This window comes from Vidua chalybeata, chromosome 15, assembly GCF_026979565.1.
Source record: "Vidua chalybeata isolate OUT-0048 chromosome 15, bVidCha1 merged haplotype, whole genome shotgun sequence".
NCBI lineage: Eukaryota > Metazoa > Chordata > Aves > Passeriformes > Viduidae > Vidua > Vidua chalybeata.
The window spans coordinates 3,383,995-3,408,986 of record NC_071544.1 but is presented as its reverse complement, the minus strand read 5'-3'; the positions used below and the strand labels follow the sequence as shown (position 1 = coordinate 3,408,986).

General features: G+C 57.5%; 1 protein-coding gene across 2 annotated transcripts; it reads left to right on the top strand.

The window, feature by feature from the left end:
* The first annotated feature begins 17,890 nt into the window (after positions 1-17,890).
* Positions 17,891-24,564, top strand: CXXC5 (CXXC finger protein 5). Of its 2 annotated transcripts, none has more exons than XM_053957005.1 (2): positions 17,891-18,740; positions 23,518-24,564. In XM_053957005.1, exons 1-2 carry the CDS (start codon positions 17,955-17,957, stop codon positions 23,557-23,559), a joined length of 828 nt encoding a protein of 275 aa, XP_053812980.1. In that variant the 5' UTR covers positions 17,891-17,954; the 3' UTR covers positions 23,560-24,564. The 2 variants fall into 2 exon arrangements, with proteins under 2 accessions (XP_053812980.1, XP_053812979.1); XM_053957004.1 differs by having other exon boundaries at positions 17,892-18,740; positions 23,515-24,564.
* The last annotated feature ends 428 nt before the right edge of the window (positions 24,565-24,992 follow it).

Sequence of the window (24,992 nt, the reverse complement as noted above, 5' to 3'; positions counted from 1 at the left end):
GCTCCCCTGGGAACTCAGGTGTGCTGGCTGTCCTGGCAAACCCTCACACAGCCAGCTCTATGCTGGAGCCCCAGCCTGCTCTCCCAAAGGTGCTGGCAACCAGAAACTGAACCTACCTGCCTGGAGCAGGGTGGCCCTCAAACTGGCACCAGTTTGTGAGGAAGGGCGTGGGTGGGTGCAGGGGCACTGTCCCCTGCCAGCTGAGCTGCTGCCATGGGAGTGGGGAGAACCATGGTCCCCTTCCATGGGGTCTGCAGGTCTGGGGAGGTGAGGAGGAGCCCAAGATGTCTCCATCTGTGGGGCAAGGAGGGCATGAGCCCACCCTGAGCTTTGCTGGCCCCCTGGCCTAGGGAGCCACCCGACACCCTGCCCACGCCTGGGCCAGCAGGAGCTGCACCATGCCCTCTGCCCTGGGCAAGGCAAGAGGATGGGACAGGGCTTTATCCTGGCCTCCCGGCCATGCTGTGCCCCAGGGCTTGTTCCTTGTGCCAGCACCTCCTCTGGAAGCACCCTTGGGCTCCTTTCTTCCTGGGGGTGCAGCTCTCCCCCTCCTTGGATGCTCCTCTCCTCCCGATGGGTGGGGGACAGATCCAGACCAGGAGGAGGATGCCTGTGGCTCCATGCCCAGGGTCTGCAGCACCCAACAGGGTCATGCCAGTGCCATGGCCCCACAGGCTTCCCAGAATGTCTTGATCCTGGGAGCTGGTCAGAGTGTGATGATGGCAGAAGGTCTCCTCAGAGCAGAGGGACGCCACTGGGGACACTGGTCTCTCCAAGTGCCATCCCCTGGAGTCAGTGCCTGTAGTGGGGAGTAGCTCCTGGGTCCCTCGGGAGCAGATGCACCACACCCAGCCTTACTGCCCCTGAGCACCCACCATCATTTATTGGGTTGAAATAAGGAGAAACTTGGAAATTCAGGGTTGGAGAAAGGCCTGGGGGTGCTGCGGGGTGGAGTGGGAAGGGACAGAGTGCCCCAGGCCAAGATGACATATCCTGGGTGATGCCGGGATGCTGAGAGCATCTCTCTGAGTATTCGCTCGGGAATGCGGCCATCGGTGTGCAGGGGGCTGGGTGCTCCAAAAGACACAAACCCTCTGAGCCCTCAAGGCTGAGACTGCCACAAACTCATCTCAAGGGTGAAAATAGCTGTGAGGAGAGAAGGGTGCCACATCCCTGCCCGGCTTTGCTTCAGCCACATCCTGTCAGGGGCGGGGGGATGCCTCGCTGTGGAGGGACCCTCCGGTGGGCTCGGAGCCGGGGGGGCCGTGCCGTGTCGGAAATCACGTGGCTCTGGGGCTTGGGGCTTTACGGGAAGCGAGGGTTGAGGCGAGGGGCAGCTCCCATCCCCCCGGGATGGCTTGGCCGGGGTTCAGCTCGGGATCGGGCCCCCGAAGCAGCTGCCCCGTGGCGGCGGCCGCTTCCCGGCAGGCGCGGGGTGACGGGGGGGACGTGGAGCCGCCATCGCTCCCCGGAGCAGATGGTCCCTCGGCAGCAAAGCTGCCCCTTCCGCATCGATTACCCGGGCCGGCCGTTTAACGATCGCTTTCCGGGGTTAATTAAACTCTTCTCGCCGAGGGCGGCTGTACCTGCCTGCAGCCCTGATGCACCCCCCAAAACGGGGGGACGCCGGGGTTTGCTTCCAAGCCAAACCTTAATATCCATCCTGGAGTGCACCGTGGCTGCTTCTCCCCGGGACACCCGGAGCAAGGTCAGCTGCCGGGGCTGGTTGTATCCCACTTTCCAGGCAGCACGGGGTGCTGGAGCAGAGGCTGCCCGGTGTTTTTTTGGGAGCGATCCCCACGACCTCGCTCCGTGGGTTTGGGTCTGCGCCCACCTATGTCTCTATTCACAATGATTGTGGAGAAAGGCGTCGAGAGCTCGGCGGCAGACGGCGGCTCCGGAGCAGCACGGGATGCCGAGCGGGTCGCAGCCCTGGGATTGTCAGGAGTTGCTGCTTTTTGCATATCTAAATGTGCCCTTTCAGCCGGCGCTCTCGGTCGAAACTGCCATCTTTTGCCTCATTGTCAGCCTCGCCGAGGTTACGCATCGTTTGCTGACTCACAGCCTCCTGCTCTAATTACTCGTTCGACTCCCTCCCCGGAGCCACCCGGCCAGTCCCGGCACATCCCTTCCCGCTGCTGCACCGCCGGCCGGAGGGCTGGAGCCGGGGCATCCATGCAGAGCCCCTCCCTGCACCCGTTCGTGCCCGCGGGCATCGCTCCGCGGCTCCGGGTGCAGCTGCAAGCTGCTGCCCATGTCTGATCCAGCATCCCACTGCTCGCACCCCTGGCACGGTTTTGGGCTGCAACCGAGGTCTGCAGCTGGGGCATCCGTGCAAACCCCCCTCCCTGCACCCATCCCTGCCCCTGGGCATCGCTCCGAGCCTCCAAGAGCTTCTCTCCTGGTTGCCTGCTCCAGCTCCCCACGCTCACCCCCATAACGCTGATGGTTTTGGGGTGCACATGGGGGTTGGTGGGGCTGTCAGGGCAGCTGATCCACCATCCAGGCGCCGTGCCGGGGGGGCTCCGGGCTGGCCGTCCCCCCAGGCATCGCCCCGCTGAGGGATGCTCGCTCCCACGCACCCTCCGAGCTTCCCAGGAGCATCCCGGGTGCGCGGCCCCCCCGGGCCCAGCGGAGCCCGGCCCCCCCTGGGCGGCAGCGCCGGCTGGGACGAGCTAAAGCCGTAAGCTGAGCCTCTTTGATCCCCGTCCGATATGATCAGCTGCCGGGAGCTCAGAGCCGGGCCCAGCGTGATTTCCAGCGTCGCGGAGATTCGAACAGACGCCGCAATTACCGATGGGATCGGGCTGATCCCGCTCTTGGCCTGCTGCTCCACACTGGCTGGGGTCCTGTCTGTCAGAAACAGGAAAAGCACCAGCTCTGACTTTTTAAATAGTATTATTTTTATTATCATCATCAACATCAAGCTATCCCCCCATGCCGGGCTTGCCATCACTGTCACGCCACTGGGAAGAGCCCACTCTCCTCTCCAGCATCTCCCTTCTCAGATCCTTACACCTTCCAAGGAGAGGGCACCCAAACTCACCCATCCCAGCAAGCCAGATGGATGCAGGGGCTCATTTTATCTTTAATTAACTTGATTTTTTATCTCCCCCTGTTTTTGATCAGTAATATCGAGGCGGAAACAACATCCCTGCAAATCCATCTTGCTAAGGGAGGTGAAACCAAGCTGGGTAATCCGGTGGTAAGGACAGCGCTCCGACGGGTAATGCAGTCGCACTTGCCTTGGAACAGGAGATATTTTATACATTTATATACCAAGGGAAAAAAGAGCCGTGTATGTGTTTGCACAGGCTTCTGCCTGTCACAGAACGGTCCAACCACGCATCTTATCTCATAAAGCCATATTTTGGCCCATTTTTTTCCCCCCCAAGAAAGTGAATTTTAAGCGTCAGGAGACAGTGATGGTTTCTTTGGAGCTGTTAGGATCTGCCATGTACAATAAATCTGTCTTAGTTTGTGGATTATTGGCCCAATAGACCGTAACAGCTCTGTCAGCCCCTCCTGGCGTGCTGTGTCCGGCAAGCTCAGCCTTTGGTGGGTTTTCCTGGTTTTTTTATTATTTTTCAGCAGGAATTTGCTAAGGATTTTTCTGTGCCATGTGCGTGTACAGCAGCTGATAGGGAATTCACAGGATTCAGTAACGTTCTTAGGTTTTGGGATTTTTTTTTTTTTTTGCTTTTAAAAAATATTTCCCCTCTGGAAAAACCCAAAGGCACAAAGTCCAAATCCCCAAAACAGGACAAAGAAGAGGGCAGAGCCTTCCCTGCCAGAGTGCATCCAGCCAGGGGCTGCCTCCCCAAAACTTGTGCTGGTACGGAATGGGGTTTTAGCGAATGGGGTTTTACTGCTTTCCAGTAGGATTTTCCCTGGATGGCCCCGCTCCTGCTGGCCGTTGTTCCCAGTCCACTGTGCTTGATCCAAGCCTGGAAAAACAGGATTTCCTGGGGATGGTGCGGGATGGTGTGCTGGCCCCTCCAGCCTCACCAGGCTGCATAGCACATGCTTCTTGCACGCTCATCCTGGATTTGAGGGGGTCTGAGCCCCCCAGAGTGGGGGGATCTGCAGCTGGTCCTGCCCCAGTGGCAGTGCCCTGGTCCTGCTGCTCAGTGCGGTCTCAGCATGGCCCTGGGTGATGATGTGGGGTGCACAGTCATGACGGGGTGAGGAGTGGAGCGGGAACCAGAGTGGGGTGCAAGTGTGGGGCACAGGTTGCAGGTGCAGGCAGGGAGGTGTGGGTGCCAGGCTGGCAGCATGGCCTGGGGGCAGTGGGTTTGCTGTAGGGCTGGGGAGGACACACATCCTTAAGGAGAGCAGGAGGCGTGTGGGATTTGGGATAGGGAGAGAGCAGGCTGAGTGCTCGGCGCCGTCCGGGACGGGGCTGGCGGGTGGCCCCTGGCACGTCGGGGGTGCCAGCCGGGGGTGCCAGCCGGGGGTGCCAGCCGGGGGTGCCAGCCAGGGGTGCCAGCCGGGGATGCCTCTGAGTCCCCCCGGGCGCTGCGCTGGCGGAGCCGCTCTGGTCCCAGCGGCTCCGTAAGCCCATTAAGAGCTCAGGGAGCCTTACACCTCGGGGGGCTGCAGCAGGGACTTGTGCTGCTCCAGCTTAAACCCCTTGAGCTGAAGCGGGGGTGCTGCTGCGGGGACGCGAGGACGCCCGTGGCCATCCTCTGGAGACACCCATCCTGAATCCCCGGCGTGGGTGCTGGCTGCTTCCCCTGGGATAGTGAGGGCTGCAGCCCTGGCACCAGGATTTGGCTTTCTTGCATTGTTAAAATACATCATCAGGGTGGAAAAGTACATTTTTTGTCTGAAGAATCGTCAGAGGAGGATGTTCCCCCTCCAGGTGCTGTCGTTCAGTATCACGGTGTGCAGGAGAAAAGTACAGGGAGGGCAGGTAGATCCATCTGGGATGGGGATGGGGAAGCCACACTAGTCGAGGGGAACCTGGTCAGGAATTACTTGGGATTTTCTCTACCTTAACCTAGATGTGCCTTATGTCAAAAGTGTCAGGAGCTATGATAGTAGGAAACCCCCTCCTCCCCCCTCAGACAGGTCTTTGTGGAGCTCATGGGATGAAAACAGCTTCGTCAGAACACTGAGGGAGATGTTGTGGACAGTCCCTAAAATTCCAGGGCTCATTCCAGACACAAGGATAAGTTCCTTTTTGTAGAATCCACCACCACCAAGTCCATATCTGCTGGTGCTCCAGCTTGTTGGGGGATGGATTCTGTGGGTGCTCCCTTGCCCAGCTCATCCCACAGCCCCTGCTCATCCCTCAGCCTTCCTTGGGCTCATCCTCTATGGATCATGCTGCTGAGGGCAAGGTGCAGGACCCTCTGGCATGAGGAAGAGGGAGGAGGATGGGATGGAGGAGGCTGGAGAAGCAGCAAGTCGAAGAGGATGTTCATCATGGAAGCTGAAAGCGGGCAGTGGGAACCCATTATGGTTGGGAGCTCTGTGCTCTGGAGCTTCTCTCCCATGCCAGGAGCTTGGCAGTGCTGTGGGAAGATCCATCTGGAGATAGGGATACAGGCATTGGGTTTCAGGAGGGATGAAAACCTGATGGGATCAAACCCTTCCCTGGTGAGGGAAGATGGTTCTCTTGCAGGGGGCTCACCAGTGTGGCAGGAAGGTGCTGGGAGCAGGCTGGGAGTCCTGAACCCACCCTGGGCTTGCTGGAGAAGGGCTGGACCACCATGTGGCAGACACCAGCTACATCCAACTTGCTCCTTGTCATTCCAGCCTGCCACTTGGGAAATGAGGGAAGGCAGAAGCATTGACATCTAGCTCTAGTTTGAGTGTAGCCCCTCAGAGCTTGGGGCCAGGAAGGAGCAGTGAGCCCAGACAGGCTGACACCCTGCAGTCAGTCCCCTCAAAGCATGTCTCCAGTGTGATAATGCCATTTCCAGCTCCCACCAAGCAGTGTTTCCTTCATGCTTCAGCTTCCCCAGGCTTGGTCTTGTGGCCCTTCCCTATCTTCCTCTGTGTTGTGACAGCTTGTAGATGGGTTTTTCCATGGCTGCTCTCCTCAAGATCATAGAGTGAACCTCTGTTTCTTACTGTGAGTCCTGCAGCTCTTTCAGCTGAGGGTCCTCCCATCCTGACTGATGCTGTGGCTGGTGATGGTGATCCTTTCCCCCTTCCCAGTACTCCAGCTCTGCTTTTCAAATGTCCTGGGGCTGGTTCTTTAGGACCTGACAGCTTCTCCCACCTCACTTGTGCTTTTTCAAAATTGCCATAGAATCAGAAAATGCTTTGGGTCAGAAGAGACCATCCCATTCCACCCCCTGCCGTGGGCAGGGACCTTCCACTGTCCCAGGCTGCTCCAAGCTCTGTCCAGCCTGTCCTTGGACACTTCCAGGGATGGGGCAGCCACAGCTGCTCTGGGCACCTGTGCCACCTTCACAGGGAATTTCCCCCTAATATCTTATCTACCCCTGCCCTCTGTCAGTTTAAAACCCTCGTGCCTTGTTCTGTTACAACAGGCCGTGGTGAGAAGTCTCTATCCACTGATCTTCCATACCCCCTCCATGCATGGAAAGGCCACGGTGGGGTCTCATGGCTGTGCAGGACCCCCAGGGAGAATCTGATTGCTCCGTAGCAGTCCCAGTGTTTTCTGCAGCCGGACTGGTATCTGATCAAATACAGAAGCTGGGCCTTGGTACAACACCTGCCTGCCCTGCCACCCCATCATGGGCCTGGCAGTTCTCTGGGAACAATTTTCCAGGAACAGTTTCCTAATAACTCTTGCCAGCAGGTTGCCCAGCAGTGCTGCTTCTCTATCCTCTATTGCCATGCACAGGGAAGGAAGATGCCTTTCATTTGGTCTGATTCTTGGTTAAGAACCAAAAAGGTATCCAAGATATCTCTGAAGGAGAGCTTGGGTCAGTCCATGCGTGCCCTCTGACCTCAGGTGTGTTTGCTCACCCGACAGCACGCTGTGTTGGGTGCAGGTCTCCCCAGCCATGGTCCTGGTTGAAGGCAGACCTTGTGTCTGAGGACATTTGGTCACCACTGATGCCAGTGTTGCAGTGTCCCCATCATCAGCCAGGACACCCTTGGGGCTCCCTGGTCCCCAAGATGTGGTGCAATCCCTGCCTGTGGCTCTGTTCTCCTGGAGGATGAGGTGCTGGTTGCTCCCTGGGATCCAGCAGGTGCAGAAGGGAGGAGCATCCTCTTCCTCTTGATCCCAGGATGCTCCAATTTGCCTGTTTGTTTGGGTGCTGCATTAACATGGTTGCCTTTGTTGCCCTGCCCTTGAGTGTGCGGATGGCCTGGGAGATCTGGGTCTGGTGCTATGACCATCCCACATGGAAAAGCTCAAGGAATGGAAAAAGACAGTGTGGGGTGCAGGAGACCTGAGGACGAGTGAAACCAGTGCCTGAGGTGAACCAAAATGGTGGAGCACCTGCCAAGCATCCCAGTCCTGGAGGTGTTGGCAGCAAGTGTGCCCATCCTCTGGCACCCAATGTCCTGGACAGCACCCTCCCCTCTGCCAGGGCTCCTCTTGCTCAGCACCTTCCAGCCTGCTCGCCTGTGCTGCCTGGAGCTGTCCTGGGCTCGCTGGTTCCATCCCCAGTGCCTCCAGCAGGGTCTGGCTTGCAGCAGGGGTCAGTCACCGTCGATGTCTCGGGAGCAGGAAGCTCTCGGGGTGCACAGCAGCGAGCTCAGCTTGTGTCTGAGCTAGAGAGCAACAGGGTTTGCTCTGTGTTATTCTGGATCTAAAAGGGAAAAAAAAAAAAAAAGGGATTGCTCTTTCCCAGTTCCTGCATTTCCTGAGAGCAGCCTAGCTCCTAGCTTATCTTCAGACAGCCTCAGGGGTATTCCCTTGGAGTTTGGGAGTTTAATCAGGCATTGCTGGGGCATGTGAACTCTGCGGCGAGTCGCCGTTCCCAGGGAGGGGAGCGCCTCTCGCAGATATTTGGGTTGGCGTGCCTGGGCTGGGGGCTGGGCTGGCTGGGAACGCACTGCTGCTTTTCCTGGGGATGCGACTGGGAATGGCTGGGGGTGACGACCTGCCTGCCTGGGAGGATTGCGGGCAGGATGCCGTGGGCAGGGTGGGTTCCCCTGGACATCCCTGTGGTGGGGCTGCCTGGGCTTCGCTGTGCTCCTCTGGACCTTTCATCCCCTCCAGCCCTGCCTCTGCCACCTGCCTCTTTTCTTTTCAAATCCATGGATTTTCTTTGTAGCACCCTAGGTGAGAGCTTCTGATTATGACCTGGTGGCCTTCTTCTGGCCCCTCTGGCCATAACCTGGCCCTGCTGCTCGTTTTATTTCGGGTGATTTTGAACTGGTAAGAGAATCAGAATTCCAGTGGAAATGCTCAACACCGGGCTCTGCTTCACCGGTGGAATCGAGGGCTTTGTTGCTGGCTCTTTTGCAGGCAGTATTTCTTTTTTTGGGGGCTGGATATATTTCTGGCAAGTAAAATGACGGATGCTCTGTTTCGTTTCCAGTGGCAGCGTTTCAGATTCCTTGCTCCAGGGCAGGAGCCGAGCGAACTCCGATTCCAGAGCAGCTCTGGTACCTTGGCAGCTTAAAGGCCACGGGGTTTGCTTGAATGACAAGCGGTGCTGAGCGTGGGGAAAGCTCAGGAGAGGCAGTTCTGTGCTCATGCCTTCCATCTCTTGTAGGAGCAAGATCCCATGGAGCAGGGAGGGATCTTTATCCTCTCTTCCTGCTCTGCAGGCAAACTGGGAGGTGGTGGAAAGACATGGAGAAGGATGGCAAGCCCTGCCTTGAGGGGATACTCCCTGCATCACTGCTGGGGAGATGGGGAGAAGCAAAGTCTTGAGGCATTTCTGTGTCTTCTCTCTAGAAACATCTTCTTGGATGCTCTTACCCAGCTCTGCCTCCCCTTGAACCTGTCTCAGCAGGATAGAATCACAGAATCATGGAATGGTTTGGGTTGGAAGGGACCTTAAAGCTCATCTCATTCCGAACTCCTGCAATGGGCAGGGGCACCTTCCACTATCCTGGGTTTCTCCAAACCCCATCCTACCTGGCCTTGGACATTTCCAGGGATGGGGCAGCCACAGCTGCTCTGGGTGACCTGTTCCAGTGTCTCACTAGTGCCTCTGTAGGTGCAGATCTGAGGCTGGCTGAGCTGCACCCTGCAATGTTGGTGAGCTCCAAGCTACCAGGAAGGGCAGGACCTGCCAGCAGGGCTGGGATGCTGTTGGGATGCTGCAGTGCTGAGGGTGAGGTGTGAGGGATAGGAGTCCACAGCCCAGGGGGTCAGGGCAGGTTGGGGACCTGTCTTCCTGAAGCTACCCAGCGTTTTTTGGCTTGTCTGCATGGACCTGAGACATGTGTGGGTCTGCAGACAGGGTTTGCTCATCCCTCAGAAAACTCCCCTGCACTTGGTTTTGGTGACAGAGAGAAACCCTGACTGCTGCCTGCCTCCCAAAACCTGTACCCCAAGACCTCTCAAGCCTCTCTGGCCCACTGGGCTTACTGGAAGCAACTCCCCTGGGCACCACTGGGGATGGGATAGTGCCAGCCCCGTTGCTGTGGTGAGTTTTGGCTGTGCTCAGCAAGGCTGTGGGGCTGGGAAGAGACCAACTCGGCTCCCTGAGGGCCGTGGGGTGCCTCACTGCCCCCTCCCAAAGCTGAGCTGGTCTTCCCCCCACCAAGCCCTGGCCAAGCAGCCTTCCTCCCCTTTCTCTTCTTCCTCCTGTTTCCCTCCCGCCAGCGAGGCCAAGCAAAACGTGGTGCTGACCAAAAATAACAACCGCCGGCAGATCCAGACAATGGATAAACCCCCGGTGAGGGCGAGGGCGACCCGAATCCTCCCAGAGGAAGACGGGATTATTCGCCGTCCTCTTAGACATCTGTCAATAGCTGCCGTCTGCGGACCCGCTTTCCGACAAGGCCGGCGGCTTTCCGATGGGGCCGTCGCCTTCCTGCTGGGAAAAGTGGTTCTTCCAAAGCGGTCGTCCTCAGGAGCAGGGATCGTGGGTATTTGGGATCTCATCGCTGAGCACCATAAGGCTCCCACCACCCATTAGAGGCCAAACTCAAATGCACTGAGCTGGCCCTGGCGCTCTCAGGTGATGACAGTGACACAGGTGCTGGCGTGGGTGCACCGGCCCATCCCAGTGCCAGCTCTCCTGGGATCTGGAGCAGCCTCTCGGTTTGCGCTCTGCCACCATGGAGCTGCCTGGTGGGATGTGGAGGGATGAGGTGTTGAGAGAGCTGGGAGCACAAGGGGATCTCTCTGGGCTGGAGCTGTTCTTGAAGGTGGCACTGATGGATTTGGAGGTGGCACTTGTGGTGGCACTAATGGGTTTACGCACAATTGGGGGTGACATTTGGAGATGGCATGAATTGATTTGGCCACCATCAAAAGTGGCACTTGGAGGTGGCACATGTACATTGGAACACCATTGAAGGTGGCACTGTTGGCTTTGGGGCTCTTTGCCATCCAGCATTCCCATGTGACTGTGCCTACAGCTTTTCCCCTGGTTTTTAATTAACTTCCCTTCACTCTGCCCATGCCAAGGGTCTCTCGGTGACCTGGTTGTTGGTCAGACCCCAAGTAATTGATGCCGTAATTTCCCCATCTGTTAACAGAGTGATTCACACATCTTAGCTCAGCCTAGGCAGGCATGTGTGGGTCTCCTCGGGGCAAAGCCACCTTCAGCCCCCTGGCTCTTTGGAGGTCCTGCTGGGATGCCCGTTGTTGTTGGCATCTGCCACTGTGCCAGCGCCTGCCCCTGCGCACCTGTCCCCCATGCCCTGGGGTCATTCTGCCTGGTCCCCTGAACCTCACAGCCCTGAATCACCTTGGGGACCTCACTCGGTGGACAGAACACGGGGAACTAGTTGGGCCAGAGAGTCCCTCCAGGAAGGTCTGGAGGGGATTAGCAGAGGACAGGGGGTGTTCTGCTGGGCTGGGATTGATGGTGCATCTCCAGGGCGATGCCAAGCCGGGGGGAGTGGGCGAGCGGCAGAGCCGTGCCACGGCGCGTGAATGTCAGATGCTGCTTGGCTGCGAGCTGGGCTCGTGCGAGAGCAGATCTGTTCAATCCCATTTGGAGAGGGGGGAGAGGCGGGGGGGGCTCTTCCCCAGGCTCAATCTGGTAGGTTTTAGTTACAGTCGTTTTAGGATTTGGGCAGCGAATTGGTGCAGCTTTGGCACAGGGGGGGATGGATGAGCACCGAGGCTGCCAAGCCTCCCTCATCCCCCGGAATTGGGGAGGGGGGGACCACGCAGGTGGGTGCAGCCCCCGGGCTGAGCAGTGTGGCCATCACCCGGCTCTCTGGGCAGCAGCTGGGCGAGTGGAGGAGGGGAGGAGGTGCCTGGCGTTGTCCGCAGGGCACCCGCAGCCCTGCAATGCTCGGGTGGACGCTTCAAATCGCGTTATCTCCATAACCGCCCGGCTCTGGCCGCTCCGAGTGGCAGCGGAGATAAGTGGATTTCTAGGGAGCGCCTGGTCGTCTGACATTTAAGACTCCTTAATCCGTAACCACCACCCTGCGGAGGCAGGACACAGCCACATTTCCCAGCTGGGGCAGCCCCGGGCGCAGGTCGGTCCCTGCGGTGGTGGCTCCAGCTGTGCCAGGGCCACAGGGTGAGGTTCAAGGACGTGCACGGAGGCAGTGGTATCCCTGGGCACTTCCTTGTCCTCTCCACGATGATAAGCTCCTTGGCAGTCCAGGGCACATTGGTGAGAGGCTCTGGGGTGTTGCCTGAGTCAGGCATCTGGGTGTGGCTGTGCCAGCAGATTGGGAAGCGTGCAGCAGCCCTGGGGCTACATGGAAAAACCCAGCACCAGTGGGAAAAAATATGCCCTTGCTGGATCCCTGGTGGAGGGAGCCCACCTGAGGAGGTGGCATCACCTCCTGCCTGCTCAGCAGGATGTGGCATGGCCTCACCATGATGTCCCTAAGGATGTGCCTGGCAGGACACATCCCAGCCCACCCTGTGTGTATGTCCACAGTTGCTCCTGGGTCACATCTCTGGGGTTGAGTGGCTGCCTGTGAGAAGGAGACGGGTGAAAGCCACTCTGTGCACCATGATGATTCGCCATCTGCTTCCAGGGCAAACTCCAGATGCTGGATTTAATCTTCCATAGCCTGTACATTCAGGAGCTGGCTTCTTAACATACCTCAGTGCCACCTCAGCAGCAGAGACAAGCAGAGTGGCTGCCACGACTGGCCCTTCGAAGGATGTTCTGGAGCACAAGAGATGAGCTATGTCTGTGTGAGTTGCCCATGTGGCAATCTGTCATACCTTGACCTGTCATACCTCTGGGTCTTTAACCCACCCAGGGTGAGTCTGAGCATTCAAAGCACTGCCCCAGGCCTGAGTGTCCTCTCTTGATGTCTGGAGAAAAGGTGGTGGGTGATGGTAACTTCCATGGTAGGTCCAGGAGTGGATCTTCTGGCTGGACCAGTTTCTGGAAGGATGAATGCAGAGATCAGAGCTTGGGGGCTGTTGCGTTGACAGAGATGATGGCGTGCGAATAACAGGCTTGTCTTTGCCTCAGGCACCTGGTTATCAGGCACCATGGATGGGTGTCCTGGAGGGGTAATCAGCCTTGGGAGATCATGGATTGAATTCTCTCTTGCTTCACCTGCTGCTGGACATCTGGCTGGTGAGGCAGTGATAAGACATCGCCGCCTGTTTCAGCTGACCTGTGTCACCTGGTGGAGGGAACAGCAGGTTCGACTGTGCTGCGGAAATGGGCACCTGGTAGCTGAATCAGCTCTTGTGGTGCTGGGGTCGGAGCTGCTGTGAACCTTGTTCTGGTGGGGCTTGTTCTCCTGAGCCTTTGTCCTGGGTTGCTGCTGGACCTTCTGGCTTGTGGCAGTGCTACAGGGCCGTGGTGCTGTTCTACCCACCGGGTGTCTCATCCCAGGATGTGTTTCAGACACCAGGATGCCTCCAGGGTGTCTTGTCTCCCCGTGCATCGCTTCCATCACCTATGCTCCCGTGCTCCTGGCCATCTCAAGGTCCTGTCCACTTTTGGCCAGGGCAGCTGAGGAACACGGGGACCACCTCCAGCCCCTCTTTGGAGCTGCAAGGAAAAGGTGCCTCTGGTTGCAGCCTGCCTTGACTGACATCTTTCCTGGGATGCCTTCAAGAGGGGCACATGCTGGTGATGGGTCAGTCCATGGCACCGCTGAGTCTGTCCATCCGTCTGTCTGTCCATCCATCAGCAGGGAATGATGGTGGTGGGGAGGAGGTGGGGGCCATGCTGGGCGGGCGGCCACGCGGCGAGGGGGAGGAAGTGGGGACAAAAACGCGGCAGAGGGGACAATTGCAGCCTTTCTCCAGGCTGAAAAGACGCCGGGGTCCCTTCCGTCCTCGTCCTCCGTCTGCTGCAGGCGGACAAAGCCACCGCCCCCAGTGCCCACCCAGCGCCCAGGGATTAGAAAAAAGGCGAATTTTGATTTTCTCCTTTTGTTTCCAGAGCCCGGGAGCAGCTCGGCTTCAGCTTTGCTGCTTTCTTCTCCTTTTACGCCGTGTCTGTGCACGGCTGACCAACCGGCGGCTTTTCTGGGAGGAGGGTGATTTATTTAAAATTAAAGGAAAGCAGAAGTTCTTTCTTGAAGACGAGACTTTTTAGGTCGGCGGGAGCCAATGGCTTTCCAGCCATGCAACGAAAACACAGGGGAGCCAGCTGGAATTTGCAGCTTGTCATTTTTTAGGAAAAGCAAAGCTCCTCTCCTGCTCCCCTCTGACAGTGAACGGTGCCTGCAACTGGGGGGACTCTCAGCCAGTCTCCCTGGCTGGCAGGGGTTTTTCCGGACCACCAGCGATGATCCTTTTGCAACCTTTATTTATTTTGGCATTGTCAGGACTATTGCAGAGCAGTCCCCTGTGTGCTGGGGTGCAGGGAGCCCTGGGGCAGAGTGAAGGAGGTGAGGGGTGGTGTGGTGCTGAGAACTGAGGGAAGACCCTTGTAGAGGAGTATCCCATTTTTTCCCTGCCAGGGTTATGGGAGAGCACAGCTGCCTTGGCCCATCTGAGCATCCCAGGCTGGTGGGAGGCCGGTCTTTGGGGTGACCCATGGAAATCATAGATTCACAGGGTGGTTTGGGTTTGAAGTGTCCTTAAAGATCATCTCATTCTACCCCCTGCTGTGGGCAGGGACATGTTCCACTAGACCAGGTTACTTCAAACCCTGGAGTAACTGGGTAACCCTGCAGTCTGGCCTGTAACAGTTCCAGGGATGGGGCAGCCACAGCTTCTCAGGACAACATGTTCCATGCATGCTGTCCCTCACCCTGGGAACCCCTGGCCTTTGGACCCTGGACATGGCAGGGGGTTGGTTGCAGGGGAGGAACGGTGTCCTGCAAAGGCTTGGGAACCCCTGGTTGTGGGCTGGGGCCTCCCGACCTTGGTGGTGTCCCCTTGAACCCTGGCGTCCCTCCAGGCTGTTAAGCTGCCCCGTGCAAAGACCCGGGCGAGGGAGCCCATCACGTGCCCCTTAATGCCGCGGCCGGGACTAAGCACCTTCTGACAGGGACCCAGATGACGCTGCCCGGCGCCTTCCCCAAGGGATGGGGGCCGGAAAAGGGGCAGAAACGGGACGGGCAGGGGGGGCTCACCGTCTTTACTCGGGTCAATCATAAAGAAGGGATTAAGATCATTAATTCCTCCCCCCGCTGCAATTAACGACGGGGCCGGGCAGCGGCTGGTGAGGAGCAGCGATATCTGCTGTGCTGGGTGGTCCCGCGGTGTCAGGGTGGGGGACCCCCCCTTTTATGTGAACTAGCCACGTACCCCCCAGCACCGCGGTCTGAGGTGCCTGGCGAGGACAGAGCGGGGACAGAGCCGTCCCAGCTGGCACGGCCGTGGTGTCCGGCTCCTGCTGGCGCGGTGGCCCCGGGGGCTGGAGGGCAGCGCCGGGTGGTTGCAGATGGTGGGAGCTGGCGGAGGCAAAGCGGCGGCCGGGACAATGGCGGGATTGTGCGGTGGCGCCGCTGGCACGGCTCGGCACGGCTCGGCGCCGCACCCCGTGCCAACAGCGGGCACTGCCTTGCGCCGCTGGGGCTGAGTGCGGCCACGGCGCCGTGCCCGGTGTCTCTGTGGGTGCGGGGAGCCGCACCGGCTGGGCTGGGGTGGCCCTGTCCCGCAGCCGCGGGTGCCCGGGGGGCTGTGCCAGGCTGTGCAGCCATCACCCCGGTGGGAGGGGGCGGCGAGCGGGGGCTCAGAGCTGCTGGTACCCGCTCCGTGTGGCATGGTGGGACCAGCCAGGGAGGCTGGACGGTGTGTCTGGCTGCAGAAGAAGATGGGAACTGGTGGAAATGGTCACCACGCCGTGGCTTCAGCTGGTGTCCCCTCCCCTCTGGCACCGGGAGCCCGCTGTGGGGCCGTGGGAAGACCCATGCGGGCAGGACCCAGCTCTTTAACGGAGCATCTCCAGCAGTCGTGGCTGGGGAACCACCGGCAGCCCCGCGGCACGGTGGTTCCGATGCCCCGGGGCGAGCGGGCAGGGTGGCAAATCCCGGGCCGATGTGGCCGGGCGCTTGGCTCCCTGCACGGCGCGGGGCGAGCGGAAGAGGCGCAGGGCCGCAGGAAAGGCGGCCGCGGGCAGGCGTGAGATAACACCACCGGGCGCTTTATCTCACATCCTCCCGTCCGGTGCTTTTCCTGCCGCGCTCCCCGCTCCGGCCCCAGCGCCCGTTGCTGTCGGCACTAAGGTGTGACCCGTCCTAAGGTCTCCGGGGACAGGTCCCCCACCTCCCTGGCAGAGGGGACGAGTGGTTCCAGCTGCATGGCAGCAGCTCGCCCATCTTCCCAGCACCCCGTCATCCCTTTGGGGTGCACCCCACCTCACGGCTGCCCAGCATCCCCCTGCCTGGCGTGGAGCGGGATGCTGGGGAAGGGCAGCCCGTCCTGCCGCCGCAGCCCTCCCTCCCCACGTGGCCTGGCGAGCTCCCGGCTGGAGCCCAAGCCCTGCATCGATCCGTGCTGCATCTTAAATCCCGCAGCAGCTGAAGCAAGCGGTTTTCAGCGCCAGGGCGGGGGGGTTTCTCCGTGGGCGAGCCGGCTCTGGCACCGGAGTGAGACACCGGGGCTGCTTCCGCAGCCGGGACCACGGGAGTTGGCACAAGGACCTTGCCCCCATCAGCGTTTTAACGGCGATGCCCAAGCTCTGTCCATGGGAAAGGGTCCTCCTGGGCTGTTGTGGGGTTGCACCAGAGAAGGGGATCTGAGGGGTGATGGATGAGCAGGAGTGGGGTGTGGGGGTGCAGGGATGCCCCTCGCTCTGCTGCATCACCTCTACACTGGAGTGAGGGTCTCAGCAGAGCTCTCCACATGTGGCCACATCCCAGTCTGGGCCCCGGAGAGGAAGGTGCTGGGATAGCCAGGATGGAGGGATCGGGTGGGCGAGGGGCCTCCTCCCAGTGCCACCCTCCCCCAGCTGCCGCCGGGGTGGGGACGTGGGTTCCTGCTCCATTAAGCCCTGCAGCTTTTCTCCTCTAAAGCCTGATTACTTGGCGGTGCTTGTGTGCGTGCGTGCTCGGGAGGGAGGAGGAGGAGGAATTTCACAACAACAAGTGTTTGCAGCCACACTGGACCCAGCTGCCCCGGAGTCGCCCCAGGGACAGCAGCATAGCATCCGCTCCAGGAAGGCTCTTGCTGTCACTGCTGAGCCCATGGCGCTGCTGGAGCAGCTGGGCATGTGTGCTGGGCATGCTGGGGCATGGCAGGAGGTCAGCAGTGGGGCTTGGAGGTGCATGCTGTGGATCCCTATGGGGTTGAAGGTGGGCACTGCAGCTCCTGATGAGGCTTGGAAGTGTATGCTGCAGCTCCCTGTTTGGTTTGGGGATGGACACTGCAGCCCTTGGTGGGGTTAGGAGGTGGATACCATGGCTGTCCACAGGATTTGGAAGTGGACATTGCAGCTCTTACAGGAATTTGGAGGTGAACACCATGGCTGCCCATGGGATTTGGAAATGGATGTGGGAAGTGACTGAGAATTGGATGGTGCAGCTCCCTATGGGATTTGGGGTGAACACTGCAGCTGTTGGTGGGGTTTGGAGGATGATGCTGTGGATCCCTGAGGCACTTAAAGGTGGACACTGCTGCTCTCCATGTGGCTTCCTTCCCCTGCCCAGTGCTGGCTGAGGGATAATGGTCCAGGAGGAGAAAGAGGAGGAGGAGAAGGGGTGCAGCTTAGCCTGAGCTGGGTGAGCAGCATCCCTGGGATTGTGGGAGCTGGGGTGTTGCCTCCATAGCACTTGGCCTGGGGGACAAGGGTGGCTGCAGGGTGGGAACCAGGCACCCCTTGCATGAGCTCCAGCTCCTGGCCTGGGAGCATCCCGCTGGCGCCTGCAGTCCCATCCGGTGTGGGGCCGCACGCCGCTGGAGCGGAGCGGGAGATGAGCCCCGTGACTTCCCTGGGGCTGCTGTCCCTGGGGGAGGAGAGCCGGGCACAGAGAGTCTTTAAGCATCAGAGTGCCATTGCTACCAGGCCAGGACTTCCCCTGTGACCCCCCACTTCTGTCTGGACGACGACCCTTTTAGAGAGCAGCGGAACGGATCTCCACCGAGGTCCGTTCCCTGGAGTTCCTTTGTTCGCGGCGCTGAGATTTTCATGGCAGGGGGAGGAAGAGCTGCTTTGAAAAGCCTGTTGGCTCTTGCCAGCGCTAACTCTCTTTTCTTTTCTCCTTCCAGAGCCGCGTGGTGTGTCCCAGAGCCGCAGAGTATGTCTGTGCACTGAGAGCACCCTGAGTCCTCCGCAGCCAGCGCGGGAGGAGACGCCCCGTTGATGTGCGGTCCCGTCTGAGCGTCCCCGGTGGCTGGCGGGCCAGTGCTACCACAAGAGCTTTGGGGGTCTTTTGCTTTGGCATTAGGGTGGGTTTTGGGGTTTTTTGTTGGGGTTATTTTTTTGGTTTTTTTTGGCTTTTTTTTTTTTTTTTTTTTTTTTTTTTAATTTTGGGGTTGGTTTGGTTGTTGTGCTCCGGGCACCATGTCAAATTCGGGCTCCCATCAAGACACTGGGAACAAGCCAGAGACGGAAAAAAATAACCAAGATGACTCTCAACCCCCTGTCATCTCCGAGAGGAGGAACAAAAGTGGAATAATAAGTGAACCTTTGAACAAAAGTCTTAAGAAGTCCCGTCCACTCTCCCACTATTCCACCTTTGGTAGCAGCAGCTCGGTAAGCGAACATTCAGAGAAAGGCAACCCCTTAGCTAATGGCAACGATGCGACTGTGGATAAAAGTCATTCTACCTCAAAGCACAAAAACATCTCTAGTATGCTGAGCAAATTAGACCGGATGTCGGAGCTCTCCTCAGAAGGACAGACCGCCCTCCAACAGTTTGCTCAGTCGACAGAAATGCTCAAAAGAGTGGTACAGGAGCATCTTCCTCTAACAAGCGAGCACGGGACTGGTATCTCTGACATGGAGGCAGTCTCAGCTGCAGAGACAATGAACGGCCCCTCTGATTTTCCTTACCTGGGGGCTTTTCCCATCAACCCAGGCCTTTTCATTATGACCCCTGCCGGCGTGTTTCTGGCAGAGAGCGCGCTCCATATGGCTGGCTTGGCAGAGTATCCCATGCAGAATGAGTTGGCATCTGCCATCAATTCGGGGAAAAAGAAACGGAAAAGATGCGGCATGTGCCCGCCCTGCCGAAGACGGATAAACTGCGAGCAGTGCAGCAGTTGTAGGAATCGCAAAACTGGCCACCAGATTTGCAAATTCCGAAAATGTGAAGAACTCAAAAAGAAGCCTTCTGCAGCACTGGAGGTAACCGGCCCCTCTCAGGCACCCTAACCCCTCCTCGGGCTGCGCTCCTGGGTTTGGATCTTGCCCTAGATAATAAAACACCTGGTACTTCTTACTTTTTTTTTATTTTTCCCTTTTCCATTAACAGCTCTCACCCTGAGATGTGTGCTCTGCCCAGTGCCCCCAGTCCCACCCCGTGCTATGTACTGGGGTTGATTGATGTGGGGAGGAGGGCTGGGGTCTCTCCCTGGGCACGCTGGGCTTTGCTCTCCCCTTTGCAAGCACAGGCAGCAGCGGGGCTCTGCTGGGGTTTTGGTGACAGCATCCCCTGTCCTCAGTGGGTGGCAGCTCCCTGAGCTGGGGAGCAACAGCCAACCCCAGAGGAGGGGGATGACTTTTTGGGGCAGACCTTGGGGTAATTGGTGATGATGAAACCTGTGGCCACAGTGCAGCCAAAGCCCAACCCCTCAGCTCACTCCGCTCTGAGCAGGAGCACAATGATCTCTGGTTTTGGGAGCAAACTGCTGCAGTGTGCACTGGGCAGCGTCCCCAGTGGAGTGGCTGTGCCAGGTCTTCCTGGGCCAGCATCCCTGTGGGATGGTCAGGATGAGTCCATAAGGCAGCAGCTGGATTTCCTGTGGCAGCAGTGCTGCAGTCCCCACTGGCAGCGCTCCTGTTTTAGCACCCAGCAGAGCCAGGAACATCCCTGCTCCTGCTGGGGATGCCCAGGTGCCCTGGTGTGAGCCAGGTGCTCGGGCTGTCATGGCCCACCATGGCATGTTTGTGGATGTCCTTGGCTTTGAGTTGGGATGCCACCTTGCCAAATCCACTGGGGAGGAGTGACATTCATGTGGGGACTACAGGGAAAGTTTGGTAACGTGGGTTGTGGGGGCTTGAAACTCATTAGGGGCCGTGGGCAGCTGCTGGTGGCATGGCGTGGCTGGGGGCTGGGTGCCAGCAGGGCAGGAGTGCCCCATGCACAAGCTGCTCTGGCAGAGCCTCCCTCTTCCTCTTCCCAGGTGTTGTGTTGAAGCCAGGTTTGATTTTTCCCTGAGCTGACCCCACTGTCAGCCATGCTGGTGTGCTTCCTCCTCCGGGTGAGCACATCCCCATGGAGAGACAGATAGGCTAAAAAGTCACCTGGGCATCAGCTGGATGGTGCATCCTGGCACAAGGGCTTTGCCCATCCTCCGGTGGCCCCAATGCAACCAAGGCCCGCTGCTCCCTTAGCCACGTTCTACGTTTTTCAATTAGCATCAGCTCTGAATGAATACTGAAGGGGAAAAAAATCTATTTGGGCGGTGGGGATGAGGAGAGGGGGACTGTGTCTTTCAAAAACCGCTGTATTGCTAAATTATATTCTTGTTCTAATTTGCTGAGTCAGTGATCTGGAAAAAGGGAGAAAGGGAAAAAAAAAGTTCATTTCTTCCAAAGAGTCCTAAAGCGGGTCAATAGACTCAGAGCTCTCAGCAGCCGGAGGAGTTGCTCCCTTCTCCCAGCGCTGGGTCTGGGGCTGATAAATAGCACCAGGAACCCATGGAACAGTCACCCCTGTGATGGGCTTCTCCATCCCATGACTGGCTGGGAAATGGAGGCCACTGAAATAGGGCTCTGCATCTGATAGAGCTGGGCCCCACCAGAGATGAGCCCCATCCCCCTGGGCATGACCAGGTGTGTTGAGGCTCAAGAGAGATGCCACCGTGCTGGTGGGATGGACGCCTGGGCAGGTGTGGGTCACTCCAGGGCATCACCATCCCCTTTTCAGGACAGACCATCCTCTCTCAGAACATCCACTTGCACCATGTGTTGACCTTGGTAGGGTTGTACAAGATTGTGGCTGGGACAGGGACACCATGACCCCGGCCGATGTCCCAGGTCACCTGGGTCAAAGCTGGGTTGTTGAATCTAACCTGTCAACCAGCCTTGCTCATACATTGGGCCAACTGTAGGGCAGCCACCAGCACCTGTGCTGTGCTGGAGACCTGTGTGGAGGGGGCCAGGATGCAGAGTTCCATGGACTGCTGGTCCTGGCGGGCTGCCATCACACCGCTGTACTGGACACTGGGACAGAAGGGGCCATTCAGTGGCCCTTCATATGGGGCTGAATCATTCACAAGGCTTTGGGAAGCATTGTCCCTGTCTGTGGGGGGCAGTGCCATTGCCCCCCCAGAGGAAGGACAGTGACTCTGTCCTGCCACCCCCGTGCATCCAGAGGAACGTCCTAGGAGAGCCCAGACAGGGGCCGCAGCTACCATTAAACATTGATCTAAAATCAAGCAGTAAAAAAAAAAAATAGAATTAAACCTTTATGGTGGCGTAAAAAAAACCGGGCTAAATCCCTCAGCTGCCGTTAAGGTTTATCTGCACATCTACAGAGCTCGAAGAACCGGTCACCGCTGGTGTCCCGCCGTGGTGGGGCTGCCTGGGGCTCTGAGACCGGCGAGGTCGGCTGTTGGGAGCAGGCAGCAGCACGTCCCTGCACTGACCAGGCTCCTCTGGGCTCTGCCAGCCCCAGCAACCCTGGCTGATGCTGTGGGGGCTGCTGGCCAGCCCTGCACAGGTCACCCTGGGCTTGTCTGCAGAGCTGTAGGTCACATGAAGGCCATGAATAGTTGGGATTTGACTCATCAGAGCTGTTCTCCATCCAGAGAAGCTGTGCTGAAGAGCTTTGGTGCTCCAGATAGAGCCAGTGAGGGCCACTGTCACCCTCATGTCAGCCTCACAGAGAGACTCTGGCCATGGAGGACAAGGGGTGAGCATTTTAAACTGAAAGAGGACAGATTTAGGTTGGACATAAGGTAGAAATGTTTATGATGAGGGTCTTGAAGCCCTGGCACAGGTTGCCCAGAGAAGCTGTGGCTGCTCCATCCTTGGAAGTGTCCAAGGCCAGGTTGGATGGGGCCTGGAGCAACCTGGTCTGGTGGAAGGCATCCCTGCCCATGGCAGGGGATGGAATGAGAGGATCTTTAAAGTTTCCTCTAAACCATTCTGTAGGTCTGTGATTGTGGGGATGAGGGGGATCTCTCCTGGGCATCCACATTAGAGCTGGCTGTCCATCTTCCTTTAATAATAAAGGAGCAGAGGTATTTATGAGACATCTCCTTCCAGACCCATGAGGAGCCCCCTCTCCCCTCTTTCCTCTGCTCTGGGATGGTGGATCTGGGTAGGTGGCCCTTGCTGGAGAGTCCATCCTGCTCTGCCCTGCCTGTTCTGCATTCAGTGCCTAGAGTGGGATCCATTGTGGTCAGTGTGGAGTGCTACAGCCCCGTGCATCACTGGGCACAGGCACTTGTGCCTTCCCAGATGTCTGATTATGTGTTGTAGACACCTTGGGAAAGGGGTGATGCCTGCAGCTTGTGACTGCCCCAGCTCAGTTTGCTCCCTAACATGGGCTGGGAGCAGGAGCAGGTGGGATGTGTCAGCAGCCTGGTGGGCACCACCAGCTCCTGCCCATTCTGGCCCTTCGTGCCCCTGCCCTTGCCCAAGCCCTGTGTTTGGGTTGTGCCCGTGGAAGGGGACACCCTCCTGCAGGGATGGGGTGATGCTGCTCAGCTGTTTCATTGAGGCTTGGTTGGCGTCTTGGTCCAAGCGAAGGACCCAGTGAGTCTGGCTGACTCCTGCATGGAATTAGGGACCAAAATGTGCCTGCTTTGACCTTTAGGATGCTACACGAGGTGTCCCAGCCCTGCCCACGGGCTCAGTATTGTGCCCCTGCTTGCCTCATGGCAGCCAGTCTGCTGGCTCGTGCCTGTCACTGCAGCCTGTGGCCTCTTTCCCATTGGTGTCCCTTGCTTGTTTGGAGATGTGGGACCTGAAGGGTCCTTTCAGGTGATTGTGTGGTGATCCTGTGGTGATTGTGTGTCTGGCTGGCATGGTTCAGCCTTGCTTGGGGGCTGTTGGCGCTGTGAGACACTGCGGTCCTTGCATGCTCCACCCATGTTCTCATGAACATTGTGCAGGCTTTCCACCTCATCCAGATGGAAAATGTCCCTGGTTCTCCTTCCAGAGGACAACAGTGCTACCAGGGCATGGCCCCACACCATCTTTCCTGGAGGTGGCTTCTAAGAGATCTTGTCTGTTGTTGGGCCCTTTGTTGGCCGTGGGGCTGAGCCTGGTGGGACTCATCCCTCTTCCCTGTGAGGTGCTGAGGTACCTGGTGGTGCCTGGGGCTGCTCTTTTGGGGTCAAGGTTGCTGAGCATGTCCCATGTCCTGAGCAGCTCCTGCTCCAGTGTCCCCAGGCCCATTCAGCTCCTGCTCCCTACCCCAGTTTCCATCCAAATGCGCTCCTAGATCCATCTAGTGCCCGGGCTCCTGTCCTCTGAGTGTCTGTCTGTATGTCCATGGCAGGGACTGTGGGGGCTGGCAGGGAGGGCACTGTGCCAGGTTGTGCCAGGTTGTGCCAGGCCACGCCGACTGCCCACGGCCCGGCCACTGTGCTCACAGCTGGCCAGAGGGAAGCCAGGGGCTGTGCCACTGTGCCAGCTGCCCCACAGGACATGGGGACACGGGGATGTGGGAGCAATGGCCGAGCTGCTGTGCTGGTGCACGGCCAGGGAGGGCTCTGGCAGCAGGGTCTCCCTCCTGCTGGCATCGTGGGCTGGAAATCTTGGGATGTAGATTGGCACCAAAGGGTGCTGAGCCTGGGCTGGATCCGTCCCAAGGCTGGGGACCGGGGTGCCGGGGTGGGGGTGAGGGGTGGGTGCTCAGCCCTGGTGCTGCACACCTGTGCTGGACCCGACCTAACGCCTTGTCCCTTCTTCTTCTGTCCCCCTCCCTGTCTCTCTTCCTTTCCAGAAGGTGATGCTTCCTACAGGAGCCGCGTTCAGATGGTTCCAGTAGGAACGGGAATCCCAAAGCTCTGTCATCCAAGTGCAATGTCACTGCTTGCTTGTGTTGTCTCAGGCAAGGGATTTTTGGCTGAAATGAATGGATGCACCTGTGTCTCTTTAGAACCAAAAATATTTTCTCGCAAATCTCATTCCTGTTTTTATAATTTTTTTTTCTTTTTTTTCCTTTTTTTTTTTTTTTGCGTTCGTTTTAACATCTTCGAGTCCTAGTCAGACATTTAACTGCTTTTCAAATAAAATACAAAAAAATAATTAAAAGAAAAAAACAATGGATCTGTAAAGTACCAAGACTTAATAGACAGAGTATGGACAATCAGTTTCTTTCTGTGTTTTGGTGTTGATGTTGTTTATGTGTGAAAGATGCAGTACTTGTGTAGGGAATGTAAATTTACAGTAACCTTTTAAAATCTAGTTACTAATAAGCACTACTGTAATTTAGCACAGTTGTTTAATTGCACCCTCCTTTATACTTTTTATTTGATTCTTTCCCATCATACAATAGAGTGGATAGTTTCTAGAATGCCTCAACTTCATGTTTATAAATGAGAATATGTTTAAAGCGATGTAGTATCCCTTCTCCTCGCCATTCACCTCTGGAAGTTTAACCCACAAGAGGGTCAGTATAAAAGGTGGAAGAAAACAATTGCTACACAACTGGCGGAATTCAAAAAAAGGAAAAAAAAGAGTAAAAAAAAGGCAAAAAAAAAGTCGTTGTTAGTTTATTAATATAGAACAAGAAACGCTGCGTACAGAAAATCCTCCTAATTGCAACGGTTTACTCCTAGAAGTAATTTTTGTAAACTTACAGAAGTTAAAATCAAAATAAAACAAATATTGCAGGACCTGTGCTGAAGCAGTTACGCAAAGTGATATTTCTCTTCTGTTCACCCCCGTCTCTCCAGCTCTCTCTCCATCATTAAATTGAAATGCTGTTTGTAATGTTTTAGCGATCCAGGCTGTTTTTGTGAATAAAATGAATGCATGTTTTGTGTCATGATTTCCAGCTTGGTTATTTCTCTCCCACCCCTCTCTCCAGCCCTCCAGGCCCCCCAGCAGCTGTGGTGGCCCACGTGCCATGGTCTTGCTGGCTGTGGGGACCTCGCCAGTGACGATGCCGGAGCGTGGTGGAACGGTGTGATGAGCTGAGCTGGAGTCGCCCTGGCTGCTAAATCCCTGTAGTTAATCCTGGCAGTGCCTGGGCTAAGCCAGCCTTGGCTCCTCCTGGGGATATTTCCTTGACCTGCCTGGAGTTTTACCCAGCAGTGCCAGCACCATTTGTTTTGTCTTCATGTGCCATGAAGAACCGCCGTGAGCTCGTGTTGTTGGGACAAGTCTAAAATGAGCTCCCAAAGGTGAGTGGGCTCTGGGGTGGCTTTCCAGCCTGGCCTGATGTTGGTACTGAATCAGCAGGAGCTGTCTGGGGTG

What these genes read in the sequence shown, in the direction of transcription:
- CXXC5 (XM_053957004.1), top strand. Translation starts at nt 17,955, where the DNA reads ATGTCAAATTCGGGCTCCCATCAAGACACTGGGAACAAGCCAGAGACG. An exon ending in AGCCTTCTGCAGCACTGGAG is followed by an intron (nt 18,741 to 23,514) that starts GTAACCGGCCCC and finishes CTTCCTTTCCAG; the next exon opens with AAGGTGATGCTTCCTACAGG.